At 50.0% G+C, this 27,321-nt stretch overlaps 1 protein-coding gene across 2 annotated transcripts in view; it reads right to left on the reverse strand.

Moving 5' to 3' along the window:
• map3k9 (mitogen-activated protein kinase kinase kinase 9) overlaps nucleotides 1–27,321 on the reverse strand; it is a 274,576-nt gene that overhangs the window by 61,307 nt on the left and 185,948 nt on the right. For both annotated transcript variants that reach the window (XM_072486011.1, XM_072486002.1), the window contains exon 3: nucleotides 1,007–1,187. In XM_072486011.1, coding sequence (XP_072342112.1) covers nucleotides 1,007–1,187 — 181 coding nt within the window. The remainder of the gene's footprint in view (nucleotides 1–1,006; nucleotides 1,188–27,321) is intronic.

Here is a 27,321-nt window from a genome sequence, read left to right on the forward strand (position 1 = left end):
CCCTAGCCCATAATAAGAGTCTGATTAGTTTAAGGAATTACAATTACATCATTGTACACCCATCAAAACAACACAAATTCAGCATTTCAAAGTTTTTGCCTACCAAAGGATTCAATCGTTTCATATGTTCCACCCAGACCAGAGTATGGTTTCCAATAACCGAGGTTACAGACAATCTACTATTCTGTAAACAGCCTGGCAGCCTTCATCCCTCATTCACGTCAAGCGGGCTAAAGCAACTTCCACTAATGTTCCAATCTCAGTTTGCATTCCACCTCTTACTTGACCCAATAGAAGAAAGCCTTCTCTCATGAGCCTCCTGGTTAAAAGGGCTAAGGTCAGAGGAAGACCTGAACCAGCACATGTCCTTGTTGACACTTTATGCCCTTGGGGCAGCATGGTGGTGCAGTGGTTAGCACTGCTGCCTCACGGTGCCGAGGACCCGGGTTCAATCCCGGCCCCGGGTCACTGTCCGTGTGGAGTTTGCACATTTTCCCCGTGTCTGCATGGGTCTCATCCCCACAGCCCTAAAAGATGTGCAGATTAGGTGGATCGGTCATGCTAAATTGTCCCTTAATTGGAAAAAAATAATTGGGCACTCTAAATTTTTTTTAAACAAAAAAAAAAAGACACCTCATGCTCACCACTGCCCATCCTCTCATTAATATGGCCCTCTGAACAAATAATACATTCCCCACAGGAATTTCCAACAATATAAAACAGCATTGAATGTCTGAAATGTATCTGAAATTTCAGTGATTGTCAGCTTTTATGATCTACTTAAAGAACTGAACAACTCTGCAATCCCTTCCCTTAAACTAAGATATTCACAATATTTGCACACTTCAACATTCAGCCAAAATATTCAGCAGACGCTCCCCACATCATACCCCGCACACGTGCCCATTGCCACTGTCCCTCCGCACAACCACAACCTTCCTTTTGAGTGTTAGAGATACCATCAGGACAAAGTGTGGAGGAACAAGGCCTACCACCAGGTTCATACCTCCAGATATCGCTGCTTTTGGAGAACATGGAAGATCGGATGACCTCTGGTGCCATCCAGGCATAGGTACCTGCAGCGCTCATTCTGGTTGTCTTGTGCCACTCCCGGGCCAGGCCGAAGTCCGTGATTTTCAGAGTCTTGTTACTTAGGCTCTCGTTCTCCACCTTCTCGTGTATTAAGACTGGGAATAAATGGAGGGAGAATGTTTAATCTGAACAACAACAAAAAATCCTTTGTGGACATGTCATCAAAAACAGGCTGATACTTGGGCTTCAATCTTTCAGGGGGGAAAATATTAAAGAACCACTTGGCTAGAGATATTTAGGTTGTTGAAGGACAAACATTTCCTGCAATTTATCTAGACACCCGAGTAATTGGCAACTTTCTGAATCTAACATTGCGGGTGTGTGTGGGGGTGGGTGGGGTAGGTTTCCACTCGTTCTCGTCAGTGGGCTCGTTCGGACCAATGGAAAATCCCATTGACAATGGCGGGATCAGAGATCCCACTGCCAACCAATGGTGAGCCGCCATCTGCCTCCAAGAAACACACTGCGGGGGCGAGCGTAAAATCCCTCCCATAGTTATTTAAATGTAGAAGTACACTGGTACCAATGTTCCCCGTGAGACCATACAGAAAGCCAAGCTCCTGTGCAGGCTGCTCACAAGACAGCCCTTTCAAATTATCAAGCACGCATGGCCTTGCTAAAAAATTAAGGGGGCCTGTGTACTACAAAAATAAAATAGGGGGTATGTTGGTTCGATGCATACACACGCACACCTTGCTCTATTGGTTCAAGCAGACGTTAAAGACACTGTGACACTATGTGAAGAGCAGAGGAATTCTCATGATATACTGGCCAACACTCCCCCACCCCCCTCAATCATAACTGCCAAAGAATAGATCAACTGTCATTGCTATTTGTGGGATCTTGTTGCATGCAAAATGGTAGCCATGCTAACCAGCATAACAACAGTTACCACACTTCAATGTAATGAATTGAATGTGAAACACTTGCTGATGTTCTTGGGATTCACTAAAAGTGCTGTTGAAATGCAAGCTTGTATTTATCGTTGGCAATGTCACTGGACCAGCGACCCAGGCTAATACCCTGGGGGCACGGGTTCCAATCCCACCACGGCAGCTGATGAAGCTTATTCAATTATAAATCTGTAATTGAAAGCTACTTTTGGTAATTTAAGTGACCATGAATCTATCAAGTGGCTCCCTGGTGGCCCTTTACGGAAGAAAATCTGCCTTCCTTACCTGGTCTGGCCTATATCTGACCCTAGATCTACAGCAATGTTAATTGCCCTCTGAAATGCCCTAGCAAGCCACTCACTCCAAGACAATTAGGGATAGGCATCAAATGCAGGCCTTGACACCCATATTTCTGTCATAATATCCACTCATGTATATAATGAGATGCACACAGGCAGTGATTGACACACAGAATGACCAGTAAGCACACAACACAGTGCAGCCAATCACCTGACAGGACACTACCACGAAAAGCCAGAGGGCTCTAGGTTTCCTGCTCTCTTGGGACCCAGCCACTGAGACAGTCAGAATCCATGAGCTAGCAAGTGCAAACACCATGCGGTAGCTAGTAAGTCTGGTCAGGCTACTACAAGGTCTCCAGTCAGTTCAGTATAGTGTCGACCCACAGCTGAATATGTATATCAGTTCTATCGTTGAATAAAACAGTGTTGGATCTTCTCCAGTGTTAGACGTCTGTTTCTAGCTTTCCTACATCGAGTGCAGTCCACATTGAACCTACCTGCCTAACACATCATGGTACCAGAGTGATACTGATCTTGACGGACCTACCTCGAGTGAATCAGCATTGACCAGCAAGCAGCCATCCAGTGAAATGGAAAACATCCAGCTTCCTCCGCAGCTCCGGCAACCTCAGCGCCAATTGGAAAATCTTCAAGCAAAAGTTCCTCTTGTACATCGAGGCCTCCGACCTCGAAGCATCATCGGATGCCAGGAAGATCGCGCTATTTCTCTCCAACGCGGGGGACCACGCCATCCACATCTACAATGCCCTTACATTCGCTGACGGCGAAGACAAAACAAAATTCAAAACAGTCCTGCTGACGTTTGACAGCCACTGCGACATTGAGGTGAATGAGAGCTTTGAACGGTACGTTTTCCAGCAGAGGCTTCAGGGTAAGGATCAACCTTTTCAGTCTTTCATGACCCATCTCTGCATCCTAGCGTCGTTATGTAACTATGACTCGACGGCTGATTCCATGATTCGGGATCAGATCGTTTTCGGGGTCCACTGCGACACCCTTCGGCAGCAGCTCCTGAAAGTCAAACAGTTGACCCTCTCTGTCGCTATCGAGACGTGCGTTGTCCATGAGCGTGTTAAGAACCGTTACTCCCACATCAGGGCGGCAGAAACTGCAAATCTGGCCTCCCACAAGGCAGAACGGGTGCAGGCCATTGCACAAATGCAGGGCCTGAGCATCGAGGAGAGTGGCCGTTTTGCGTGCTTTTCCCGGATTCCTGCGCATGCGCGCTACGACCGGGTGGACGACGAGGCCGACAACCTGACTGCGCAGGTGCGTACATCAACCAACCGCACTGCGCATGCGCAATGGCGCACGGAACGCGCTGACGCCGGCGTCATTACGTGTCCGAATTGTGGCTCCGCCCACTTAAAGCGGCAATGTCCGGCAAAAAGACGCCGGTGTCTAGTGTGGCAAGCTTAGCCACTAAGCAGCCCTTTGCAGATCTGCTCCACCGCTCAGCAGCCAGCGATCCCAGCTGCGGTGCAGAAGTATCCGCTCAATACAATAAAGCATGCCAGATTCCGATCCCGTCAGCCCAACAGACCCTGATGCTGAGTGCCTCAAGTCCCCATACCGGGTGGGCATCATAACTACACATGTGCTGGCCTCCACCACAACCGCGAAACGCCTCTCGATCCTCAGTGTGGATCCCGACGACGAATGGTGTGCTGCCCTTACAGTGAACAAGGCTCGCATCCGATTTAAACTGGACACCGGCGCATCAGCGAACCTCATCTCAAAATCCGACCTCGACACCATCCGCGTCAGACCAAGCATTCTTCCACCGGCCTGCCAGCTCCTTGACTACAATGGCAATGCCATAGCTGCCAGTGGCTCCTGTCAACTAGGGGTATCCAACAAGGCGATCAAGGCAACACTGCGGTTTGAAATCGTCGGGCCTGACAGAGCATCCCTGCTCGGTGCTCGAGCCTGCAAGCTCCTGAACCTGGTTCAGCGAGTCCACACCATGTCATCATCACCGGCGAGGGCATCGCCTGATGGAAACTTTCAAGTCGACATAGATGACATTATCACGCAGTACCACAGCGTATTCGATGGAATGGGCACGCTCCCATACCGATATAAAATCCTGTTCAAACCGAACGCCACCCCTGTAATTCATGCACCATGCCAGGTGCCGGCACCCCTCAAGGATCGTCTGAAGAATTACAGGACCTCCAAGACCAGGGCATCATATCGACGGTCACAGAGCCAACAGGCTGGGTCAGCTCACTGGTCTGCGTAAAGAAGCCGTCAGGGGAGATTCGCATTTGCATTGACCCTAAGGATCTAAACCGCAACATCATGCGGGAGCATTACCCGATACCAAAACGTGAAGAGTTGACCAGTGAGATGACTCATGTCAAATTCTTTACTAAGCTGGACGCCTCCAAGGGTTTTTGGCAAATACAGTTGGACGCGTCCAGTCGCAAGCTGTGCATGTTCTTTTTTTAAAAATATATTTTATTCAAAATTTTGTGGCCAAACATAACAGTACATAGTTTTTCTTTTGAACAACAACAAAGCAATATAAACAACCGTGGCCAATTTTAAACAAATAAATAAATAATATATAAACAGAAACATAAACAAAACTGAGTGGCAACTGCCTTGTCAAAAATAGTTACTCTTCAAAGATATAATCCAACAATCCAATATACATTACCTATAACAAGTGTCTATACATGTACAATGACATCCCTGAGAGTCCGTCCGGTTCCTCCCGCACCGCCCCCCCCCCCCCCCACCCCCCCCGGCACCCTCCCCCCTGGGTTGCTGCTGTTGTCTTCTTCTTTTCCATTCCCTCTATCTTTCTGTGAGGTAGTCGACGAACGGTTGCCACCGCCTGGTGAACCCTTGAGCCGAACCCCTTAATACGAACTTGATCCGTTCTAACTTTATAAACCCTGCCATGTCGTTTATCCAGGTCTCCACACCCGGGGGTTTGGCTTCCTTCCACATTAACAATATCCTGCGCCGGGCTACTAGGGACGCAAAGGCCAAAACATCAGCCTCTCTCGCCTCCTGCACTCCCGGCTCTTCTGCAACCCCGAATATAGCCAACCCCCAGCTTGCTTCGACCCGGACCCCCACCACCTTCGAAAGCACCTTTGCCACCCCCACCCAGAACCCCTGTAGTGCCGGGCATGATCAGAACATGTGGGTGTGATTCGCTGGGCTTCTCGAGCACCTCCCACACCTATCCTCTACCCCAAAAAATTTACTGAGCCGTGCTCCAGTCATATGCGCCCTGTGTAGAACCTTGAAGTGTATCAGGCTTAGCCTGGCACACAGTACGATGGGTTTACCCTACGTAGGGCGTCAACCCACAGCCCCTCCTCAATCTCCTCCCCCAGCTCTTCTTCCCATTTCCCTTTCAGCTCATCTACCATGATCTCCCCCTCGTCCCTCATTTCCCTGTATATGTCCAACACCTTACCATCCCCCACCTATGTCTCTGAGATCACTCTATCCTGCACCTCCTGTGTCGGGAGCTGCGGGAATTCCCTCACCTGTTGCCTCGCAAAAGCCCTCAGTTGCATATACCGAAATGCATTCCCTTGGGGCAACCCATATTTTTCCGTCAGCGCACCCAGACTCGCAAACGTCCCATCTACGAACAGATCTCTCAATTGTACTACCCCAGCTCTTTGCCATGCTCCAAATCCCCCATCCATTCTCCCCGGAACAAACCTATGGTTATTTCTTATCGGGGACCGCTCCGAGGCTCCCATCTTTCCCCTATGCCGTCTCCACTGCCCCCAAATTTTCAATGTAGCCACCACCACCGGGCTTGTGGTGTATTTCTTCGGTGAGAACGGCAACGGCACCGTCACCATTGCTTGTAGGCTAGTGCCCCTGCAGGACGCCCTCTCCAATCTCTTCCACGCCGCTCCCTCCCCTTCTCCCATCCACTTACACACCATTGAAACATTGGCGGCCCAGTAATAGTCGTTTAGGCTCGGTAGTGCCAACCCCCCCCCCCCTGTCCCTACTACGCTGCAAAAATCCCCTCCTCACTCTCGGGGTCTTCCCGGCCCACACACAACTCATAATACTCTTCTCGATTCTCTTGAAAAAAGCCTTCGTGACCACCACCGGGAGGCACTAAAACACAAAAAGGAATCTCGGGAGGACCACCATTTTAACCGCCTGCACCCTACCTGCCAGTGACAGGGACACCGTGTCCCATCTCTTAAAGTCCTCCTCCATCTGTTCCACCAACCGCGTTAAATTAAGCCTGTGTAATGTACCCCAATTCTTGGCTATCTGGATCCCCAAGTACCGGAAGTCCCTTGTTACCTTCCTCAACGGTAAATCCTCTATTTCTCTGCTCTGCTCCCCTGGATGCACCACGAACAACTCACTTTTCCCCATGTTCAATTTATACCCTGAAAAATCCCCAAACTCCCCAAGTATCCGCATTATCTCTGGCATCCCCTCCGCCGGGTCCGCCACATACAACAACAAATCATCCGCATACAAAGATACCCGGTGTTCTTCTCCTCCCCTGAGTACTCCCCTCCACTTCCTGGAACCCCTCAATGCTATGGCCAGGGGCTCAATCGCCAATGCAAACAATAACGGGGACAGAGGACATCCCTGCCTCGTCCCTCTATGGAGCCGAAAGTAATCAGACCCCCGTCCATTCGTGACCACGCTCGCCATCGGAGCCCTATACAGCAACTGTACCCATCTGATATACCCATCTCCAAAGCCAAATCTCCTCAGCACCTCCCACAAATAATCCCACTCCACTCTATCAAATGCTTTCTCGGCATCCATCGCCACCACTATCTCCGCTTTCGGAGGGGGGCATCATCATTACCCCTAGCAGCCTCCGTATATTTGTGTTCAGCTGTCTCCCCTTCACAAACCCAGTTTGGTCCTCATGAATCACCCCCGGGACACAATCCTCTATCCTCGTTGCCATTACCTTGGCCAGAATCTTAGCACCAACATTCAGGAGGGAAATGGGCCTATAGGACCCGCATTGCAGCGGGTCTTTTTCCTTCTTTAGGAGGAGGGATATAGTTGCCTCTGACATAGTCGGGGGCAGCTGCCCCCTTTCCCTTGCCTCATTAAAGGTTCTCATCAGTAGCGGGGCCAGCAAGTCCATATATTTCCTATAGAATTCCACTGGGAATCCGTCTGGTCCCGGGGCCTTCCCCGTCTGCATGCTTCCAATCCCTTTCACTACTTCCTCCGTCTCAATCTGTGCTCCCAGTCCCACCCTCTCCTGCTCCTCCATCTTAGGAAATTCCAGCTGATCCAGAAAGCACATCATTCTCTCCTTCCCTTCCGGGGGCTGCGCTTCATATAATCTTTCATAAAATGCCTTGAACACTCCATTCACTCTCTCCGCTCCATCTCTCCCTCCTCATCTCTCACCCCCCCTATCTCCCTCGCTGCTCCCCTTTTCCTCAGTTGGTGGGCCAGCAACCTGCTCGCCTTCTCCCCATATTCGTACTGTACACCCTGTGCCTTCCTCCATTGTGCCTCTGCCTTACCCGTAGTCAACAAGTCAAATTCTACATGTAGCCTTTGCCTTTCCCTGTACAGTCCCTCCTCCGGTGCCTCCGCATATTGCCTGTCCACACTCAGAAGTTCTTGCAGCAACCGCTCCCGTTCCCTACGCTCCTGCTTTCCTTTATGTGCCCTTATTGATATCAGCTCCCCTCTAACCACAGCCTTCAACGCCTCCCAGACCACTCCCACCTGAACCTCCCCATTGTTATTGAGTTCCAAGTACCTTTCAATACACCCCCTCACCCTTAAACACACCCCCTCATCTGCCAATAATCCCATGTCCATTCTCCAGGGTGGACGCTGTTCTTTTTCCTCCCCTATCTCCAGGTCCACCCAATGTGGAGCGTGGTCCGAAATAGCTATAGCCGTGTACTCCGTCCCCGTCACCTTCGGGATTAGTGCCCTTCCCAAAACAAAAAGTCTATCCGTGAATAGACTTTGTGGACATAGGAGAAAAACGAAAACTCCTTACTCCTAGGTCTACTAAATCTCCAGGGGTCTACTCCTCCCATCTGCTCCATAAAGTCCTTGAGCACCCTAGCTGCAGCCGGCCTCCTCCCGGTCCTGGACCTCGATCTGTCCAGCCCTGGGTCCAGCACCGTATTAAAATCTCCACCCATTACCAACTTTCCCGCCTCTAGGTCCGGGATGCGTCCCAACATACGCCTCATAAAATTGGCGTCATCCCAGTTCGGGGCATATACGTTCACCAAAACCACTGCCGCCCCTTGCAATCTGCCACTCACCATCGCGTATCTGCCCCCACTATCTGCCACTATGGTCTTTGCCTCAAACATTACCCGCTTCCCCACTAATATAGCCACCCCCCTGTTTTTTGCGTCTAGCCCCGAATGAAACACCTGTCCCACCCATCCTTTGCGTAGTCTGACCTGGTCTATCAGTTTCAGATGCGTCTCCTGCAGCATAACCACATCTGCCTTAAGTTTTTTTAGGTGTGCGAGTACCCGTGCCCTCTTAATCGGCCCGTTCAGCCCTCTCACATTCCACGTGATCAACCGGGTTGGGGGGCACTTTACCCCCCCCCCCCCCCCCCCCCCACCCTTGTCGACTAGCCATCTCCTTTTTCAATCCAGCTCCTCTCCCGGTTCCCACGTAGCCGTATCTCCCCCCAACGGCGCCCTCCCGCCGCGACCACCCACCCCATACCAGCTACCCCCTCTCCCCAGCAGCAGCAACCCAGTTAACCCCCCCCCCCCCGCTAGATCCATTTCTAGCGTAATTGCACCCCCATGTTGCTCCCAGAAGTCAGCAAACTCTGGCCGACCTCGGCTTCCCCCCGCGACCTCGGCCCCCACTGTGCGAGGCCCCCTCCTTCCTGCTTCCCTGTTCCCGCCATGATTACCATAGCGCGGGAACAAAGCCCGCGCTACCCATTTGGCCCCGCCCCCAATGGCCGGCGCCCCCAGCTCCCCATCCTCCCTCCCCCACGACATGGGGAAGAGAGAAAAGTTACAGAGTCGCAGGATTAACAACTTCGGAAATCATCTCTTCCCCCATTTCCCCCCCCTTCACCCCACGTAATCACCCCACCACTTTATCCCAAACGTTCTTTTTCTAGCCCGCTTGTTCCAGTTTCTCCTCGACAATAAATGTCCACACCTCTTCTGCCGTTTCAAAGTAGTGGTGTTTCCCTTGATGTGTGACCCACAGTCTTGCCGGCTGCAGCATTCCAAATTTAACCTTCCTTTTGTGCAGCACCGCCTTGGCCCGATTAAAGCTTGCCCTCCTTCTCGCCACCTCCGCACTCCAATCTTGATATACGCGGATCACCGCGTTCTCCCACCTACTGCTCCGGGTTTTCTTTGCCCATCTGAGGACCATCTCTCTGTCCTTATATCGGAGAAATCTCACCACTATGGTCTTCGCGCCATAACTCGATAAGCTCCCTCCACCTCCAACGGGCCCGTCGGGGCCTCCGATCCCATTAACGAGTGAAGCATCGTGCTCACATATGCCCCGACGTCCGCCCCTTCTGCACCTTCGGGAAGACCAAGAATCCTTAAATTCTTCCTCCTCACATTATTCTCCAGCGCCTCCAGCCTTTCCACACACCTTTTGTGTTGTGCCTCGTGCATCTCGGTCTTCACCACCAGGCGCTGTATTTCGTCCTCATTCTCAGCAGCCTTTGCCTTCACAACCCGGAGCTCCCGCTCCTGGGTCTTTTGCTCTTCCTTTAGCCCTTCAATCGCCTGTAATATCGGGGCCAACAGCTCCTTCTTCATCTCCTTTTTAAGTTCTTCCACGCAGCGCCGCAGGAACTCTTGTTGGTCAGGGCCCCATATTAAACTGCCACCTTCCGACGCCATCTTGCTTTGTGCTTGCCTTCCTGGCCACCGCTCTAGAGGATCCACCGCAATCTGGCCACTTTCCTCTCCTTTTTCCATCCGTGTCCATGGGGATTCCCTTCTGGTTTACCGCACAGTGTTTTTAGCCGTTAAAATTGCCGTTGGGGCTCTTATTAAGAGCCCAAAAGTCCGTTCCACCGGGAGCTGCCGAAACGTGCAACTTAGCTGGTCATCGCCGCACCCGGAAGTCCAAGCTGTGCATGTTCAACACCCCGTTTGGTTGCTACTGCTGCAACCAGATGCCTTTTGGGATCATATCTGCCACCGAAGTATTTCACCGCATCATGAAGCAGATGATGGAGGGCATTGAAGGGGTGCGAGTATACGTTGACAACGTAATTATCTGGTCCACAACGCCCCAGGAACACATCGCTCGTCTCAAGAAGGTATTCCAGAGAATTCATGAACATGGTCTCCAGCTCAACAGGGCCAAGTGCTCATTTGGTCAAATGGATGTTAAGTTCCTGGGTGACCACATCTTGCAGCAGGGCGTGCAGCCAGATGCCGACAAGGTCTCGGCGATCAATGCCATGAAGACCCCGGAGAACAAGAAGGCGGTCCTCCGCTTCCTCAGGATGGTCAACTTCCTCGGGAAATTCATTCCCAAATGGCATCCCACACCACAGCCCTCCGCCATCTCGTCAAGAAGTCGATGGAATTCCAGTGGCTGCCCACGCATGAAGAGGAATGGCGTGAGCTGAAAGCAAGCTCACCACAGCCCCGGTTCTAGCGTTCTTCGACCCAACCAAGGAAACCAAGATATCGACTGATGCAAGCCAGGACGGCATTGCAGTGCTCCTCCAGCGAGATGACTCCTCGTCCTAGGGCTCCAGTGGCGTATGCCTCCAGGGCCATGACACCCACTGAGCAACGGTACGCTCAGATTGAGAAGGAGTGTCTGGGCCTCCTGACAGGGATAGTCAAGTTTCACAACTACGTTTACGGCCTGCCGAAATTCACGGTAGAAACAGACCACAGGTCTCTAGTCCATATAATCCAGAAGGATTTAAATGACTTGACACCTCGGTTACAGCAAATTCTTCTTAAGCTACACCACTACGAATTCAAACTTGTCTACACGCCAAGCAAAGAGCTGATTATTGCAGATGCCCTCTCCAGGTCCATCACCACACCGTGTGAACAAGATGACTTCATCTGCCACATAGAAGCGCAAGTGCAGTTGTGTGCCACCAACCTTCCGGCCTCTGACGAACGGGTGGTCCAAATTCGTGAGGAGACGGCCAAGGATCCTCTGCTGCAGCACCTTACCAATGGCTGGCAGAAGGGACAATGTCCCCAGTTCTATAACGTAAAAGACGGCCTGACGGTTGTGGAGGGAATCCTTCTGAAATTCGGCAGGATCGTAATTCCTCAGAGCATGCGGGCAATGGTGCTGGGCCAACTCTATGAGGGTCACCTTGGGGTCGAGAAATGCCGACGCAGAGCTTGGGAGGCAGTCTATTGGCCGGGCATTAACCAGGATATTGACAACATGGTCCTCAACTGCCCCACCTGTCAGAAGTTTCAACCAGCTCAACCCAAGGAAACGCTGCAACAGCAAGAGATCGTGACCTCTCCGTGGTCCAAAGTCGGTGTAGAACTTTTCCACGCCAAGGAGCATGACTACGTACTCCTGGTCGACTACTTCTCCAGTTACCCAGAAGTGGTGAAACTGTCCGACCTCATGTCGAAGGCGGTAATGAAAACCTGCAAAGAAACGTTCGCCAGGCATGGGATTCCACTCACGGTAACGAGCGACAATGGTCCTTGCTTTTACAGCCAGGAATGGTCTGATTTTGCACAGCCCTACAACTTCCGTTACGTAACCTCCAGTCCCCACTATTTTGCACAGCCCTACAACTTCCGTTACGTAACCTCCAGTCCCCACTACCCGCAGTCAAACGGGAAGGCCGAGAAAGGGGTCCATATTGTAAAGCGGTTGCTGTGCAAAGCTGCAGACTCAGGCTCTGACTTCAATCTTGCAATGCTGGCATACAGGGCAACCCCACTGTCCACTGGGTTGTCACCAGCGCAGATACTCATGAATCGCACTCTGAGGACCACAGTTCCAGCCATCTATGTTCCGGGCCTTGACCACCTCACGGTCTTACAGAAAATGCAGCAGTCACGGGCCCAACAGAAGGCCACATACGATGCTCATGCCACGGATCTACCCGAGCTGGCCCCAACTGATCATGTTCATGTCCAGTTGCCTGAGGGCAGCTGGTCAGCCACAGCTGTTGTGATCAAACAAGTGGCCCCAAGATCGTTCCTTGTCCGCATGGCTGATGGCTCCCTGCTACGGCGCAACAGACGGGCACTGCGAAGAGTTCCACGCCCGCTACCTGACCAAAGTGCCCTGCCGCCTACGATGCTTCCTCCGGACATACCCTGCCATGAGGCCACCGATCTTCCAGCATTCCTGCCGGCCCATGCGACCACCGCGATTGCAGCGATCGCGCCTATCCATGTGCAGGCGGCTCCTGATCCACCTCTGCGGCGATCGACAAGAATTCGTCGCCCACCACAAAGACTGAATCTGTAGACTGAACCTTACGCACGCACTCCTTAGTATTTATTTATTCTAAAAAAAAGGGGGAGATGTCATAATATCCACTCATGTATATAATGAGATGCAGACAGGAAGTGATTGACACGCAGGATGACCAGTAAGCACACAACACAATGCAGCCAATCACCAGACAGGACACTACCACTATAAAGCCAGAGGGCACTAGGTTTCCCGTTCTCTCGGGACCCAGCCACTGAGACAGTCAGAGTCCACGAGCTAGCAAGTGCAAACAAGATGCGGTAGCTAGTAAGTCTGGTCAGGCTACTACAAGGTCTCCAGTCAGTTCAGTATTGTGTCGACCCACAGCTGATTATGTATATCAGTTCTATCGTTGAATAAAACAGTGTTGGATCTTCTCCAGTGTTAGACGTCTGTTTGTAGCTTCCCTGCATCGAGTGCAGTCCACATCGAACCTACCTGCCTAACACATCAATTTTATTAAATGATTTTTTAAAAGTTCTGACCCAGGCCAAGTAATCTTAAGCAACAGGGGTGCCATTTTGTCCCCTCAGAACTCCGATGCATGACTCTTATTTCTGATCGCTAACCTGCCAGACAGCAACATGTGGCGCACAGCTACAATGTTCCTAAAGTTGGATAACCTTACAATATTTAGTGCCCTGAATCACACACTAAGAAGAACATACAGAAGGCAGGAAACGCCTATGTGAACACAGCCTGTAATGAATCAATATCATCAGAAGGAATCTGATCAAGTAAAATTCAAGAGTTTGAAGTACGGATCGGGAGGATGCATGTAAACGCACATTAAGGTTATAAGCTCACTAGTGTCTTTCTGATACTTTCCCTGCCAGCATCAAGTACTCAAAGGTCAGTGTGATCCTGCTAACGCTGCCGGAACCCTAACCTTCCATGTGGCGGGGACACCTCCCGATTGTAAATTATCAAATTTGATGCTCTGCACAGTTACTATGAAAGGAGGGTCCACCTCACAAGAGGGTGTCATCAAGCACTGCATTTACCTCTAGTCCCCAACCAGGACGGCCCGCAGACTCTCCCCTTCTTACTTGAGCAACATCCTAGTCAGTATCTGCCCACCACCTGGCTCAATTTGTTCTCAGATTGACACCCGAGTAATTGGAGGAACAAGGCCTACCAACAGGTTCATACTTCCGGATATCGCTGCTTTTGGAGAACATGGAAGATCGGATGACCTCTGGTGCCATCCAGGCATAGGTACCTGCAGCGCTCATTCTGGTTGTCTTGTGCCACTCCCGGGTGGAGAGAGAGAGAGTTGCTGGCTAGGGACGGTTTGCTTTGTGGACGTCCTGTTTGTCAACTCCCTGCATGTCACTGATTGAATACCGATAGCGCAGGGATAACACCCCTCAATGGATACTAATTTCCCATTTAAGGCTCTCAACTAGCATCCGGGCAGGATGGCAGTGGGAACCCCACCCATCACCCTCCCATCCAATTAAATAGGCCCCCTCGTCTCCATCTTCGCCACTCATGGGTGGCAATTCGTGGGTGGGTGGGGGGAACCATTAAATTCCGTCCAGGGGTTGGAGAGAAAAATGTAAATGCAAAGGTAGAATTAGGGGTCACTGTGTGGAGGTGGCTATTGTACTTACAAACACTCATTACATTGACAGTTCAAAATTGCCCACAGTGAACAGCAGAGTGCAGGGCACATCCACTAACGGTGAAAAAGGTGGAATTATACAAAAGAAAGAATTCCTCAAATCAAGGATCCTGACACTTGAATCATTCCACTAACCTTGCCTTTAACATTACCTAGAATTTGGCAAGTTTAGCTAGTTACCATGGTTAAACAATCCTTTAACATGACATTGGATAGGCACATGGAGTACTGTTCGATGTTCTATGTTTTATGTTCTATAAGCAACTTTCGGCCTTTGATGTGGTTCCCCTACTTTTATCTCCGACTCGCCAGCTCAAGAACTCTTGTTACACAGTAACAAGCAAAATCCAATATGGTGTAAAATATTGAACAGGAAATATTGAGGTGCATTAGGTCTGTTATATAGGTCAGGAAATGCAGTGAATCATCTACTTTTGCAGGAGGCCATTCAACCCTATGCCAGTGTTGCAAAAGAGCTATCCAATTAATCCCAATTCCTTACTCTTTCTCACAGGCCTGCAAATTTATCCACCTTCATGTAACTATCCAATTCCCTTTTTAAAAGTTAGTATTGAAACTTCCTTCACTACCCTTTCGGACTGTACATTCCAGATCAGAACTACACATTGCAGAGGAATAATTCTCCCCGCACCTATGGTTCTCTTAACAATTACAAATGTGTTTCCTCTGGTTACAGGCCCTTCTCCCAGCAAAAGTGCCTCTTCATTTATTCTACCCTTTGTGATTTTAAATACCTCAATTAAATTTCCCCCTAATCTTCTCCAGGCAAACAACCCCAGCTCTTCAGATAACCCTCATCTCTGCCACCATTATTTCTCTTAAGGCTTTAATATTCTCCTGATAATATGGTGTCCAGAATTGAATGCAATACTCCAGCTAAGGCATAATCAGTGGATTGTAAACATTTTGCATTATGTCCTTGTTTTCATACTCCATGGGTGAGATTCTCTTGCCTTCCCATGGCATATTTCTCAGTGGCAGGAGGTGGCACGCCGTTGGCCAGCGGCGGAATCTTCGGCTCCCGCCGCAGTCAATGGGATTTCCCACTGAATCCCCCCCCACACTGCCGGGAAACCCGGGGCAGGGATGGGTCAGCGGCGGGACCTTGGCGTGAACAGCCAGAAGATATTGCCCCATGTCTTTATTTATGAATCGATCAAACTGAGGTGAGTGGAGAGGATACCGAGAGAACCATGCCTCAGGTATTTGGCTACAAACAAATTTGCCCTTTTCGTTTAATCTTGGTACTCTTTCTCTTCCAGCAGCTATGGGCCCGTCTCTAAACCAGCAGCTGATTTGTCCCCAGGCCTCTGCTGATGAAGCATTTCAGCTGGGCCGCTCAAAGGTTGACAGAAGTGCTGCCTGAGCCGCATGTCATTCCACCCCTCAACTGATGATAGCTTTTGAAAGCTGCTGAAGTCCTTACTTGATTTATGCTTCTTTTCCCTGAATAATTTACAAGCTTTTAAAAGCTGACCTTGGCCTCGCCTAACAACTAATTCCTAATTTATTTCATCATTTTAATGGCTCTTCTGAACCACCGTACACAATGGAAGAGAAGCTAACTCTTGAGCAGTAGGTTTAAACAGCATAACATTGCTGTTTGTATCACCAATGCCTTCGAACTCTGCAATTCCACATTATAAAATTAACAAATAGAGAAAGAAAAAGGAAAGATTTTACCCTGTACAAAGAACATACTCTTAGACAGCAAATATTCTGGCGTAAAAAAAATTCGGCAATATTGTACCCGGAGAAGTGAATTAACTAATGGATACAATTTCTCCCCTTGCTCAGCGATTATCTGCAATGGTCAGTTCCAGTAAAGCATACAGAAATAGCACAGGAGAGGTCATTCGGCACATCAGGCAGGGCTTAAAGAATAAAAGGGCTATCAAGCCAAATCGTTATTGGTCCGAAAGGTGACGGCACTTCCAAGTACATATCCAAGTGCTTCTTAAGTCAATTCAAATGCTCCTCAAAGATTGGCATGTTGAGTTGAGAAAAGCACATTGCGGGTCTGCCTAATTTGTGTATTACTACTTGAGTTACAATTCAGGGGTTTATCCTTTCAAACTTGGGGATAGCACAGGAGAATGGCGTTGAAGGAGAAAATCAGCCACAATCTCAGCGACTGTTGGGCCCAGCTCGAAGGGCTAATGGCCTATCGCTTCTGTCCTTAAACCTGCACTCCCACGGACAGAGAGGAGATGAAAGAGCTCATCAAGTGCTGCTTCGAGGAGCTGCGTAAGGAGATGGTGGCGCCTATACTGGCAATGATTGAAAGACTTGGAGCAACCCAGAAAGCCCAAGAGGTGAAGATCCAGGAGATCCAGGAAAAAGTGAGTGAGAACGACGACGAGCTCGTGGGCCTGGCGGAGAGAGTGGAGCGGCACGAGGCGCTGCACAAGACGTGGGCGGGAAGACTCGAAGACCTGGAGAACAGATCAAGGAGAAACAACTTGAGGATCCTGGGTCTCCCAGAACGAGTGGAGGGGGCCGATGCCGCGGCATATAGCACAATGATCGGGATGCTGATGGGTGCGGAGGCCCCCCCCGGGATTGCTGGAGCTGGATGGGGCGCACCGAGTGCTAGCGAGGAAGCCCAAGGCAAAAGAGCCGCCAAGGGCGATGGTGGTGAGATCTCACCGGTTTACGGACAGAGAGAGGGTCCTGAAATGGGCCAAGAAGGAACGGAGCAGCAAGTGGGACAATGCGGAGATCAGAATATACCCGATCTGGAGCGCGGAGGTCGCTAAGCGGAGAGCAGGTTTCAACCGGGCCAAAGCGGTGCTGCATCGGAAAGGAGTGAAATTTGGAATGTTGCAGCCAGCGCGACTGTGGGTTACACATAATGGCCAACACCACTACTTCGAAACGCTAGAAGAGGCGTGGACCTTTATACTAGCTGAAAAATTGGACTCTAATTGAGGGTTTGTGTGGGAGGGGGGTGTTTGAGGGTTGAAGTAGGATGGTTGTTGTACATAGGGGGTCAGCAGGAAATGTTATATGGGCTGGGAGAGAGGGACAAGGCCACAACAGGATCTGCGCCATGGGGGGCGGGGCAGGCTTTGGAAAGCGCGGGGTTTTCTTTCCCGTGCGCGACAAGAAAGGCGGGAAGGGGAACAAAGGAATGTACATTGATTGGGAGATTCCCACACGGGGGGGGTCAAAGGGATGGCGGGGGAAGCCGGGTCAGCAGGTGTCGGCTGACTTACGGGAGGGATATGGCGTGGGCAAAAAAGCTAGTCGGGGATCTAGCCGGGGGGGGGGGAGAGAAGGGGGGGGGGAGAGGAGGGAGGGGGGGAAGAGGGGGGAAAAGGGTTGCTGCTGCACTGGCCGAAAGAGAATGGGACACAGAAAAGGTGGCTGGGACGGGGGTCCCCCGGCTGGGGGACTGGAGAGTGAGGGAGACGCGGACAAGGGACTGGCCCAGAAAAGGAGATGGCTAGTCGGCAGGGGGGGGGATGGGCCGGTGAAGCGGGCTCGAGTGTTCGCGCACTTGAAGGGACTGAAGGCAGACGTGGCAATGCTCCAAGAGACACACCTGAAGGTGGCGGACCAGGTCAGGTTAAGAAAGGGATGGGTAGGACAGGTATTTCACTCGGGATTGGACGCAAAAAATAGAGGGGTGGCAATTCTGGTGGGAAAGCATGTGTCATTTGAGGCCAAGACTATCGTAGCGGATAATAGAGGGAGATATGTGATGGTGAGTGGTAGGTTGCAAGGGACGTGGGTGGCGTTGGTAAATGTATACGCCCCGAACTGGGATGATGCGGGATTTATGAAGCGCATGTTGGGGCGCATTCCGGACCTGGAGGTAGGAGGACTGATAATGGGAGGGGACTTCAATACGGTGCTGGACCCAGCACTGGACCGCTCCAGATCAAGGATGGGAAGTAGGCCGGCAGCGGCCCCCCTACTTAGGGGGTTTATGGATCAGATGGGGGGAGTGGACCCATGGAGGTTTGCAAGACCGCAGGCCAGGGAATTTTCTTTTTTCTCCCACGTGCATAAGGCTTACTCGCGGAAAAAAAAAAGCTGCACTGTGTCTGGAAAGAGCGCAATGGGCCATTTACAGTGTCAGGTGCTGTTGATCAGGGCCTTGTGCGCTGGCATTTGGTAGAAAGTAGTTTGGTGTTCAATACGTCAACGTGGGGTGGCACATAGATACATAGTAGATAGGAGCAGGAGGAGGCCTTTTGGCCCTTCGAGCCTGCTCTGCCATTCATCACGATCATGGCTGATCATCCAACTCAATAGCCTAATCCTGCTTTCTCTCCATAGCCTTTGATCCCATTCTCCCCAAGTGCTATATCCAGCCGCCTCTTGAATATATTCAATGATTTAGCATCAACTACTTCCTGTGGTAATGAATTCCACATGCTCACCAATTTTTGGGTGAAGAAATGTCTCCTCATCTCTGTCCGAAATGGTTTACCCTGAATCCTCAGACTGTGACCCCTGGTTCTGGACACACCCATCATTGGATACATCTTCCCTGCATCTACCCTGCCGAGTGCTGTTACAATTTTATAAGTCTCAATGAGATCCCCCCTCATTCTTCTGAACTCCAGTGAGGACAATCCCAACCTAGTCAATCTCTCCTCATACGACAGTCCCGCCATCCCTGGAATCAGTCTGGTAAACCTTGGCTGCACTCCCTCAAGAGCAAGAACATCCTTCCTCAGAAAAGGAGACCAAAACTGCACACAATATTCTAGGTGTGGCCTCACCAAGGCCCTGTATAATTGCAGCAACACATCCCTGCTTCATGCTCAAAACCTCTCGCAATGAAGGCCACATACCATTAGCCTTCTTTACCGCATGCTTACCTTCAGCGACTGGTGCACAAGGACACCCAGGTCCCGCTGCACACTCCCCTCTCCCAATTTACAACCATTCAGGTAGTAATCTGCCTTCCTGGTTTGCTTCCAAAGTGAATAACTTCACACTTATCCAAATTATACTGCATCTGCCATAGATTTGCCCACTTGCCCAACCTGTCCAGATCATGCTGTAGGATCCCTGCATCCTCATCACAGTTCACCCTCCCACCTAACTTGGTATCATGTGCAAACTTTGAGATGTTACGTTTTGTTCCCTCATCCAAATCATTAATATATATTGTGAATAGCTGGGATCCCAGCACCGATCCCTGTGACACCCCACTAGTTACTGCCTGCCAATTTGAAAAGGAGCCATTAATTCCTACACTTTGTTTTCTCTCTGCCAACCAGTTTTTTATCCATCTCAGTACCTTTCCCCCAATCCCATGTGCTTTAATCTTGCACAATAATCTCTTATGCGGGACTTTGTCAAACGCCTTCTGAAAATCCAAATATACCACGGTTGCACAGTTAGCATTGCTGCCTCACAGCGCCACGTTCAATTCCGGTCTTGGGTAACTGCCTGTGTGAAGTTTGCGCGTTCCCCTTGTGGCTGCATGGATTTCCTCTAGGTGCTCCAGTTTCCTCCCACAGTTCAAAGATATGCAGGTTAGGTGGATTGGCCATGGCAAATTGCCATTAAGTGCCCAAATGGTTAAGTGGGGTTACGAGGATAGGGTGGGGGGGTGAGTCTAGATAGAGTGCCCTTTCAGAGGGTCACTGTAGTCTCCTCAATGGACTGAATGGCCTCCTTCTTCACTGTGGGAATTCTATGATTCTATTGTGGAGGAACATCAAGCTGGTGAGACACCCTGGGCAGGATGTCCGTCCCGCCGCACCCGTTTTCTGGTGCGGTCCGCTCCCGCCGGCAGCAGGATTATCCGTCTCGGCAGCCGGCCAATGGGGGGGCGGGATTCCCCATTTTGCCGGTGCCCGGGGGTTTCCCAGACGGCGTGGGGCTGCCTCACAATGGGAAACCCCATTGGCCAGCCGGCATAACGGAGAATCCCGCCGGCGGGTCGGGGCGGAAATGTGGTGTGGCGGGGCGAAGAATCCAGCCCGGGGTTTCCCATTGGGGGCACCACCACGCCGTCGGGAAATCGACGGATGTGAGTGCGTTGCTGGTGAAACGGAGGATTCCGCCGATGGAGAATCCTGTCCCCTTTGTCTTTGGTGTTAGCTAATCTTTTATTCCTCTTCTCTACTTTCTAACCTTTTCTGTTTCTATTCCAGACCTGCCTTACCAATAACCTTGACCATTCAAGCAATCTATGTGTCTCTTTAATGCTCTATAAGACGGTGGTAGAGTGGTAATATCTCAGAATCCAGAGGCCCAGTCTAATTCTCTGGAGAATAGGTTCAAATCCATTAATAATTTAAATTTAATGAACAATTCTGGAGTTAAAATGTAGGGTGGGATTCTCTGATCCTGAGGCTAAGTGTTGACACCGTCGGAAACGCCGTCGCATTGTACGACGGTGTCAACAGGCGCCCAGGAGCAGCGATCCTGAGCCCTACAGGGGGCTAGCATGGCACTGGAGCGACTCATGCAACTCCAGCTGCCGATACCGGCATCAAACGGACGCCATGTGTCTGCGCATGCGCACTGTGGCCTGCGCGAATTCGCACATGCGTGCTGCAACTGGCGCGAATTCGCGCATGCGCTTTAGCTTCCTTCTCTGGGCCGGCCCCAACCCAACATGGTGGAGAGCTACAGGGGGCGGCACGGAGTAAAAGAGGCCCCCACCAGGAGAAGCTGGCCCGCCGATCAGTAGGCCCAGATCGCGGGCCAGGCCACGGTAGAGGCCCCCCTCCCCCTCTGGGGTCAGATACCCTCTCCCCCCCCCACCAGGCTGCCCCCGCAGGATGGACGCCGAGGTCCCGCCGCTTAAGACCACATGTAAATGCCACTGGCGGGACTTGGGCTATCTCAGCGGCCACCCGGCCCATCCCATGCAGAGAATCGCCGGGGGGTGAGGGCCACGCCGACCACGCCGGCGCCAATGGCACCGATTCTCCGGTCACTGGAGAATCAGCGGACTGGCGTCGAGGTGGCTTCACGTGAATCGCGCCCGGCCCGGCGATTCTCCGACCCGGCCCCGGGGTCAGAGAATCCCACCCGTAGTCTCAGTACTGGTGACCATGGAACTACCATCGATGGTCATAAAAACCCACCTTGTTCACTAATGTCCTGGAGGGAAGGAAATCTGCTGTCCTTACCTGGTCTGGCCTACATATGGCCAGACCTACAGCAATGTGATTGACTCTGAACTGCCCTCTGCAATGGTATGGCAAGCCACTCGGTACAACACATGCTGGCCTTGTGCGGAGGGATCTAGGTGCCCTAGTGCATGAGTCACAAAAAATTAGTATGCCACCACAACAAGCAATTAAAAAGGCTAATAGAATGCGTGATAACCCCCACAAGGACCACGGGGGATCAATAATCGATTTTCCCGTGGAGTACGAACTTCCCTGGGAACGGGCGGAGGCCTAACCAGTTGGGACTTGTTAACTCAGCCCTTTAAATGCCGGCCCGAACCTGGGCCAGCTAAACTGGTAGCCCTGGGATGGGGCTCTATTGTTGTAGTGGCTTTACTTTTGAGTTATAAATAAACAAAGTTAACTTTCAAGGCATGTTTCCTGGATTACTACAGAATGCTAACCTTTATTACGAGAGGAATTGAACATAAAAGGGTGGTTATCCTTCAGTCATGCAGGGCATTAGACGAGCCCACATCTTGAATATAGTGTGTAGTTTTACCTCCATATTTAAGAAAGGTGATTGCAGGCGGTTCAGAGGAGGTTTACTAGATTGATACAAGGAATAAGCAGGTTGCCTTATTAGGAAAGGTTGGATAGATTGGGCTTGTTGTCACTGAGGTTGTGAGGTGTGACTTGATTGAAATATGTAAGATCCCGATGGTCTCGGCAAGGTGGACATGGAAAGGATGTTTCCTTTTGAGGGCGAATACAGAACTAGGGGGCACAGTTTGAAAATTAGGGGCCATCCCTTTTACAACAGAGATAAGGGCTGGAATTCTCCGGCCGTTGGGATTCTCTTCCCACTGACGGTACACCCCGCCCACAAGTTTCCCAGTGGCGTGGGGTGGCTTCAATGGGACCGGAGAATCCAGCCCAATTATTGTGCAACTTTGGAGCTTTACTTCAGAAAGCAGTGAAGGCAGGGTCACTGAATATTTTTAAGATGATAGATTCTTGTTAGACACAGGAATCAAAGGTTATCGGGGGTAGATGGGAAGGTGGAATTGGAAACACAAACTGATCAATCATGTTCTTATTGAATGGTGAAGCAGGCTCGAGGGGCTGAATGGCCTATTTCTGCTCCTATTTCATGTGTTCAGTAGACAAAGAACTTTAAAAATCCCTCATTGGTGATGTGCGTTGGCTCCTGTTACTATTGCTTGAGCATTTAACCATTGCTTGTTAAGCTTTTAAGAACTTTCCAAATACCCATGTGCATTCATATCTTTCCTGTTTTTTGCCTTTGTCTTAGTTCTTTTTGAACACTGCTCATCTGTGACTCTATTGCAAGGTCTGCACCTGAACCCTGAACTTGGCTGTTCTCTCCACCGATGACGGATCTGCTGACAGTTTCCACTATTTTCTGTTTTTGTTTCAGATTTCCAATGTTGTTCTTTTCATTTATCTCAATTCTATTGACATTTCTTTCTAATTCCATTATTCATTGGCCATGAAGTGCTTTGGGATGTTGCTGGGAGATAAGACCCTATATAAATGTAAATTTTTCCTATTGCTTTGGTATGAAGCATCTGTCTAATACCAGTGGCAACACCTGGAATCTGCAAAACGTGACTAGTGCAAAGAAGTGCGAAGTGCTCCTTTCCAATCTAGCCAGCAGTCACTTCTGGTCCTTTGCCAACATGGTCGCTCATCATGGCTGAGAATCAATTGGGATTGAGGCATTAGTCAACTGTCATGTCTCAGTTTTTCCCTCCAACTCAAACCTTAATGTTTCCTAATGAGAAACCCTCTCCTTTGTTTCTAAATTGTTATGGCCAATATAAAATTTTATCCTCTTCCTTCTGAGTTTCAATGACCTCTGCTCCCAATGGTATCCCTCTCACCATCTTAAGGTTGTGTCTCTCAAACATACCCTTGTTGTCCACTGTTTCTGACTCCACCTCCACTCACCCTTGTAAATTTGCTTGTGTCCACCAAGGCCTAAAATTGTTTTATTTGCTCATTATCACATTGCTGTTGGCGGAATTATGCTGTGTGCAAACTGGTAGCCACGTGGCTACATGTCAACCTGAAGTTGTGTCTGGCGCAACTCTTTATTCATTCTTGAAAAAAGACAAATATTCGTACTTCTTAAAGCTTTCATAATCATAGAATTTACAGTGCAGAAGGAGGCCATTCGGCCTATCAAGCCTCACTTGGAAAGAGCACCCTACCCAAGCCCACACCTCCACCCTATCCCCATAACCCAGTAACCCTACCCAACACTAAGGGCAATTTTGGACACTAAGGGCAATTTGGCATGGTCAATCCACCTAACCTGCACATTTTTGGACTGTGGGAGGAAACCGGAGCATCCGGAAAAAACCCACGCACACACGGGGAGAACGTGCAGACTCCGCATAGACAGTGACCCAGGCTGGGAATCGAACCTGGGACCCTGGAGCTGTGAAGCAATTGTGCAAACCACTATGCTATTGTGCTGCCCAAGCATTGAAAGCTCATTTGAACCTCATAACTTACCCCACCCTCAGTAATATAGATCAGAAAGGTCCCATGTTTGATGCCCAATCTGTGCTGCAGTAGTGTTGCGGAGCTAAGACCTCACACTATATTTAATATATATCATATTAGTAATCATCTTTATTAATGTCACAAGTAAGCTTACACTGCAGTGAAGTTACTGCGAAAATCCTCTAGTCGCCACACTGCAACACCAGTTCGGGTATACTGAGGGAGAATTCAGAATGTCCAATTAACCTAACAAGCACAACTTTCAGGACTTGTGGGTGGCAACCAGAGCACCCGGAGGAAACCCAGACACGGGGAGAACCTGCAGACTCCACACAGACAGTGACCCAAGCAGGAATCGAACCCAGGACACTGGCGCTGTGATGCAACAGTGCTAACCACTGTGCTATCGTAATAACATGGCTACTTCCTAAAATGCTTTGAAAAACTGGACAAAGATGTTAAAAGGCTGAAGCTATGTCTGAAACCTCAGCTACTCATTCATTCTCCATGTCGCTTAAGTGGCCTTAATCTCCTCATTATGATATGTATTGGCTCCTGTTACTATTGCCTGAGCCTTATAACCATTGCTCATTTTCCATATATGAACTTTTACAAGTGTGGGTGGACACGCTTGTTTTTCCTTTCTCTCTTTGTCCCGTCTAGAGAGAGAGGGGGCGAAGCAATTCGTCCATGGGTTCCCTAGCCGAATCCTGATGCAGTGGAAAGTGAACACGTTACGGTGGGGGTCGAGGTCGGAACGGGCTTCACCGCGACGCCTCCTGAAGTCGAATATCCTGCCTGACAACTGGTCACCATCGAGATCCGCACGATGGGCACGCTACCTGGATTGCAGCGAACACCTGCGGATGCTGGAGCTCAGCAAAGTTTTTGCACCTTCCAACGACAGATCGAAGTAAACCAAGTGGAAATGAAAAATGTTTCGAAACAAACTCACACTCTGTCGACTCTAACAAAGTCCTTTGTCAGCATTCTCGGAATATGCCAGCCGGCGCTATTTCCAGCTGGCTGGAAGCTGACTCGATGTAGTGAAACTCTGCCGAGCGCCAGCCAGCTGCTGCCCGGTGTGTGCAGGCGCGAAGCAGCAGCTGACTAAGCAGAAGCGCGCTTCGCCTGGCAATCGGCCACGCTCGCACCGAGAGAGCACCGCACCACACAGTCCTGTCACCCCAAACTGGGCCCAGTGCCTGATCAAACAGGCCAAGGCTCACTGGGTCAAAGCAAGCCAAATCGGAATTTGTATCGGAAGCTCCATCTGCCATGGAATGCTGAAGGGTAAACCCTCGCGGCATCAAAACCTTTTACACTAATTTACCAGAACTAAGCAATGGTTTTATTATTTTCATGCTTGGTTTCTGAATTGCTGCCAATTCTGGAATCCACCACAATAGTTACAATTTGTAATGCATCCTCACCCATCCCCGAATACAGGTCAGGTAAATCACAAGCCACAATGGACAGAAATGGCTGACATAAGGTCGACGTGGCAAATATATATGTGTAAATATATATATATATACACAATGCAGCGAAGAGGTTTCAATGCCACAATCCAGGAGACAAAGTAAGAAGTCTAACAACACCAGGCTAAAGTCCAACAGGTTTGTTTCGATGTCACTAGCTTTCAGAGCGCTGCTCCTTCCTCAGGTGGTTTAGACCCAAGAATCAGGTTACAGCCTCGGGCCAGGCTGCAGACGTTTTCAAAGCGGATGAAAGCAATTCCCCTGAAGTCCTTCCACTGGATTCTGACAGTGTCCACAGTCTGAACCCACACAGAGCCCGCATGGTCAGCAAATGTACAGAATGGCCGAGAGAACGTGTTTGATGGCGAAAAAAAATGATCTGACCTCGCTCTCTCTCCCAGAAAACGTGCAACACTACTTAAACAATAAAACTAGTGGTTGTATTGAAGTAATATTGGTGTCATGATACATCACTAACCGTAACAATGTATTTAATTATTTATTGCCATTCTGACCGAGCGCCGAGCCTGTCAAGCTACTGATTTTGTTGCAGGTTTTTCCAGATTCCACTAGGGGGAAGCAAACCCATGGCATCTCTCACAAAGATCCTAGATGTGGAGATGCCGGCGTTGGACTGGGGTGAGCACAGTAAGAAGTCTTACAACACCAGGTTAAAGTCCAACAGGTTTGTTTCGATGTCACTAGCTTTCGGAGCGCTGCTCCTTCCTAGAAATATAGATTTCCTACGGGGCAAAAGGAGGCCATTCGGCCCATTGGGTCTGCACCGACCCTCTGAAAGTGCATCCTACCTGAGCCCACTCCCTCGCCCTATTCCAGTAACCCATCTAAACTGCATATCTTTCGACACCAAGGGGCTAATCACTGAACACTTGGGAGCGGGAGGGAGAGAGAGCGCTGGGGAGCAGCTTGGGAACAGATAAGTGATATAAAAACTTACCCCCAGGTTCCAGCGGCCTTCATTTTTGGGAGCGGGAGAGAGAGTCGGGGAGCAGCTTGGGAACAGGTAAGTGATATAAACTTACCCACAGGTTCCAGCGGCCTTCTTTTCCGGGAGCGGGAGAGAGAGAGAGAGAGAGACAGGGAGCAGCTTGGGAACAGGTAAATGATATAAACTTACCTCCAGGTTCCGGCGACTTTCATTTCCGGGAGCAGGAGAGAGAGAGAGCCGGAGAGCAGCTTGGGAACAGCTAAGTGATATAAACTTACCCCCAGGTTCTAGCAGGTTCCAGCGGCCTTCATTTGCGAGAGTGGGACAGAGAGCCGAGGAGCAGCTTGGAAATGTTTTGTTATGCTCTTGACATAGCATAAGCTGCTTCTTTGATGTGTACTCTGACAAAGAAAGGTTCAGACTTGGAGATAGCTTTAACACATTTATTACTGTTAACAATTCTCCTACTTGGATTCGACTCTACTGTTAATCCTGCTATAGCTACTCAGACTGACGAACCAGTCTGCTACAATCCACGTGGTGGGTGTGATGTGTTTCTAATCAACCCTGTGTACACACTGAGTGTCTCCACTGGAAAGAGGAAGATCATGTGTGCTGTGTCCTTATATATGGGTTGGTGTACTGCCCCCCTGTGGTAGTGTCACCTCTGTGTGTATCGTGACTGCCCATTGGTCGTGCCCTATCTTACTGACCTATTGGTTGAATGTCTGTGTGTCATGTCTCTGGTGCTTCTTCTAGTGTCTAGCTAGGTGTAGTGTGTTCACATTAACCGCTTGTGAATTTACAGTGATGCATATCACCACATCCCCCCTTTTTTCATGTTACATATTTTCTGTGCCGTA

The sequence above is a fragment of the Scyliorhinus torazame genome, chromosome 2 (assembly GCF_047496885.1).
Source record: "Scyliorhinus torazame isolate Kashiwa2021f chromosome 2, sScyTor2.1, whole genome shotgun sequence".
Taxonomy (NCBI): Eukaryota; Metazoa; Chordata; class Chondrichthyes; order Carcharhiniformes; family Scyliorhinidae; genus Scyliorhinus; species Scyliorhinus torazame.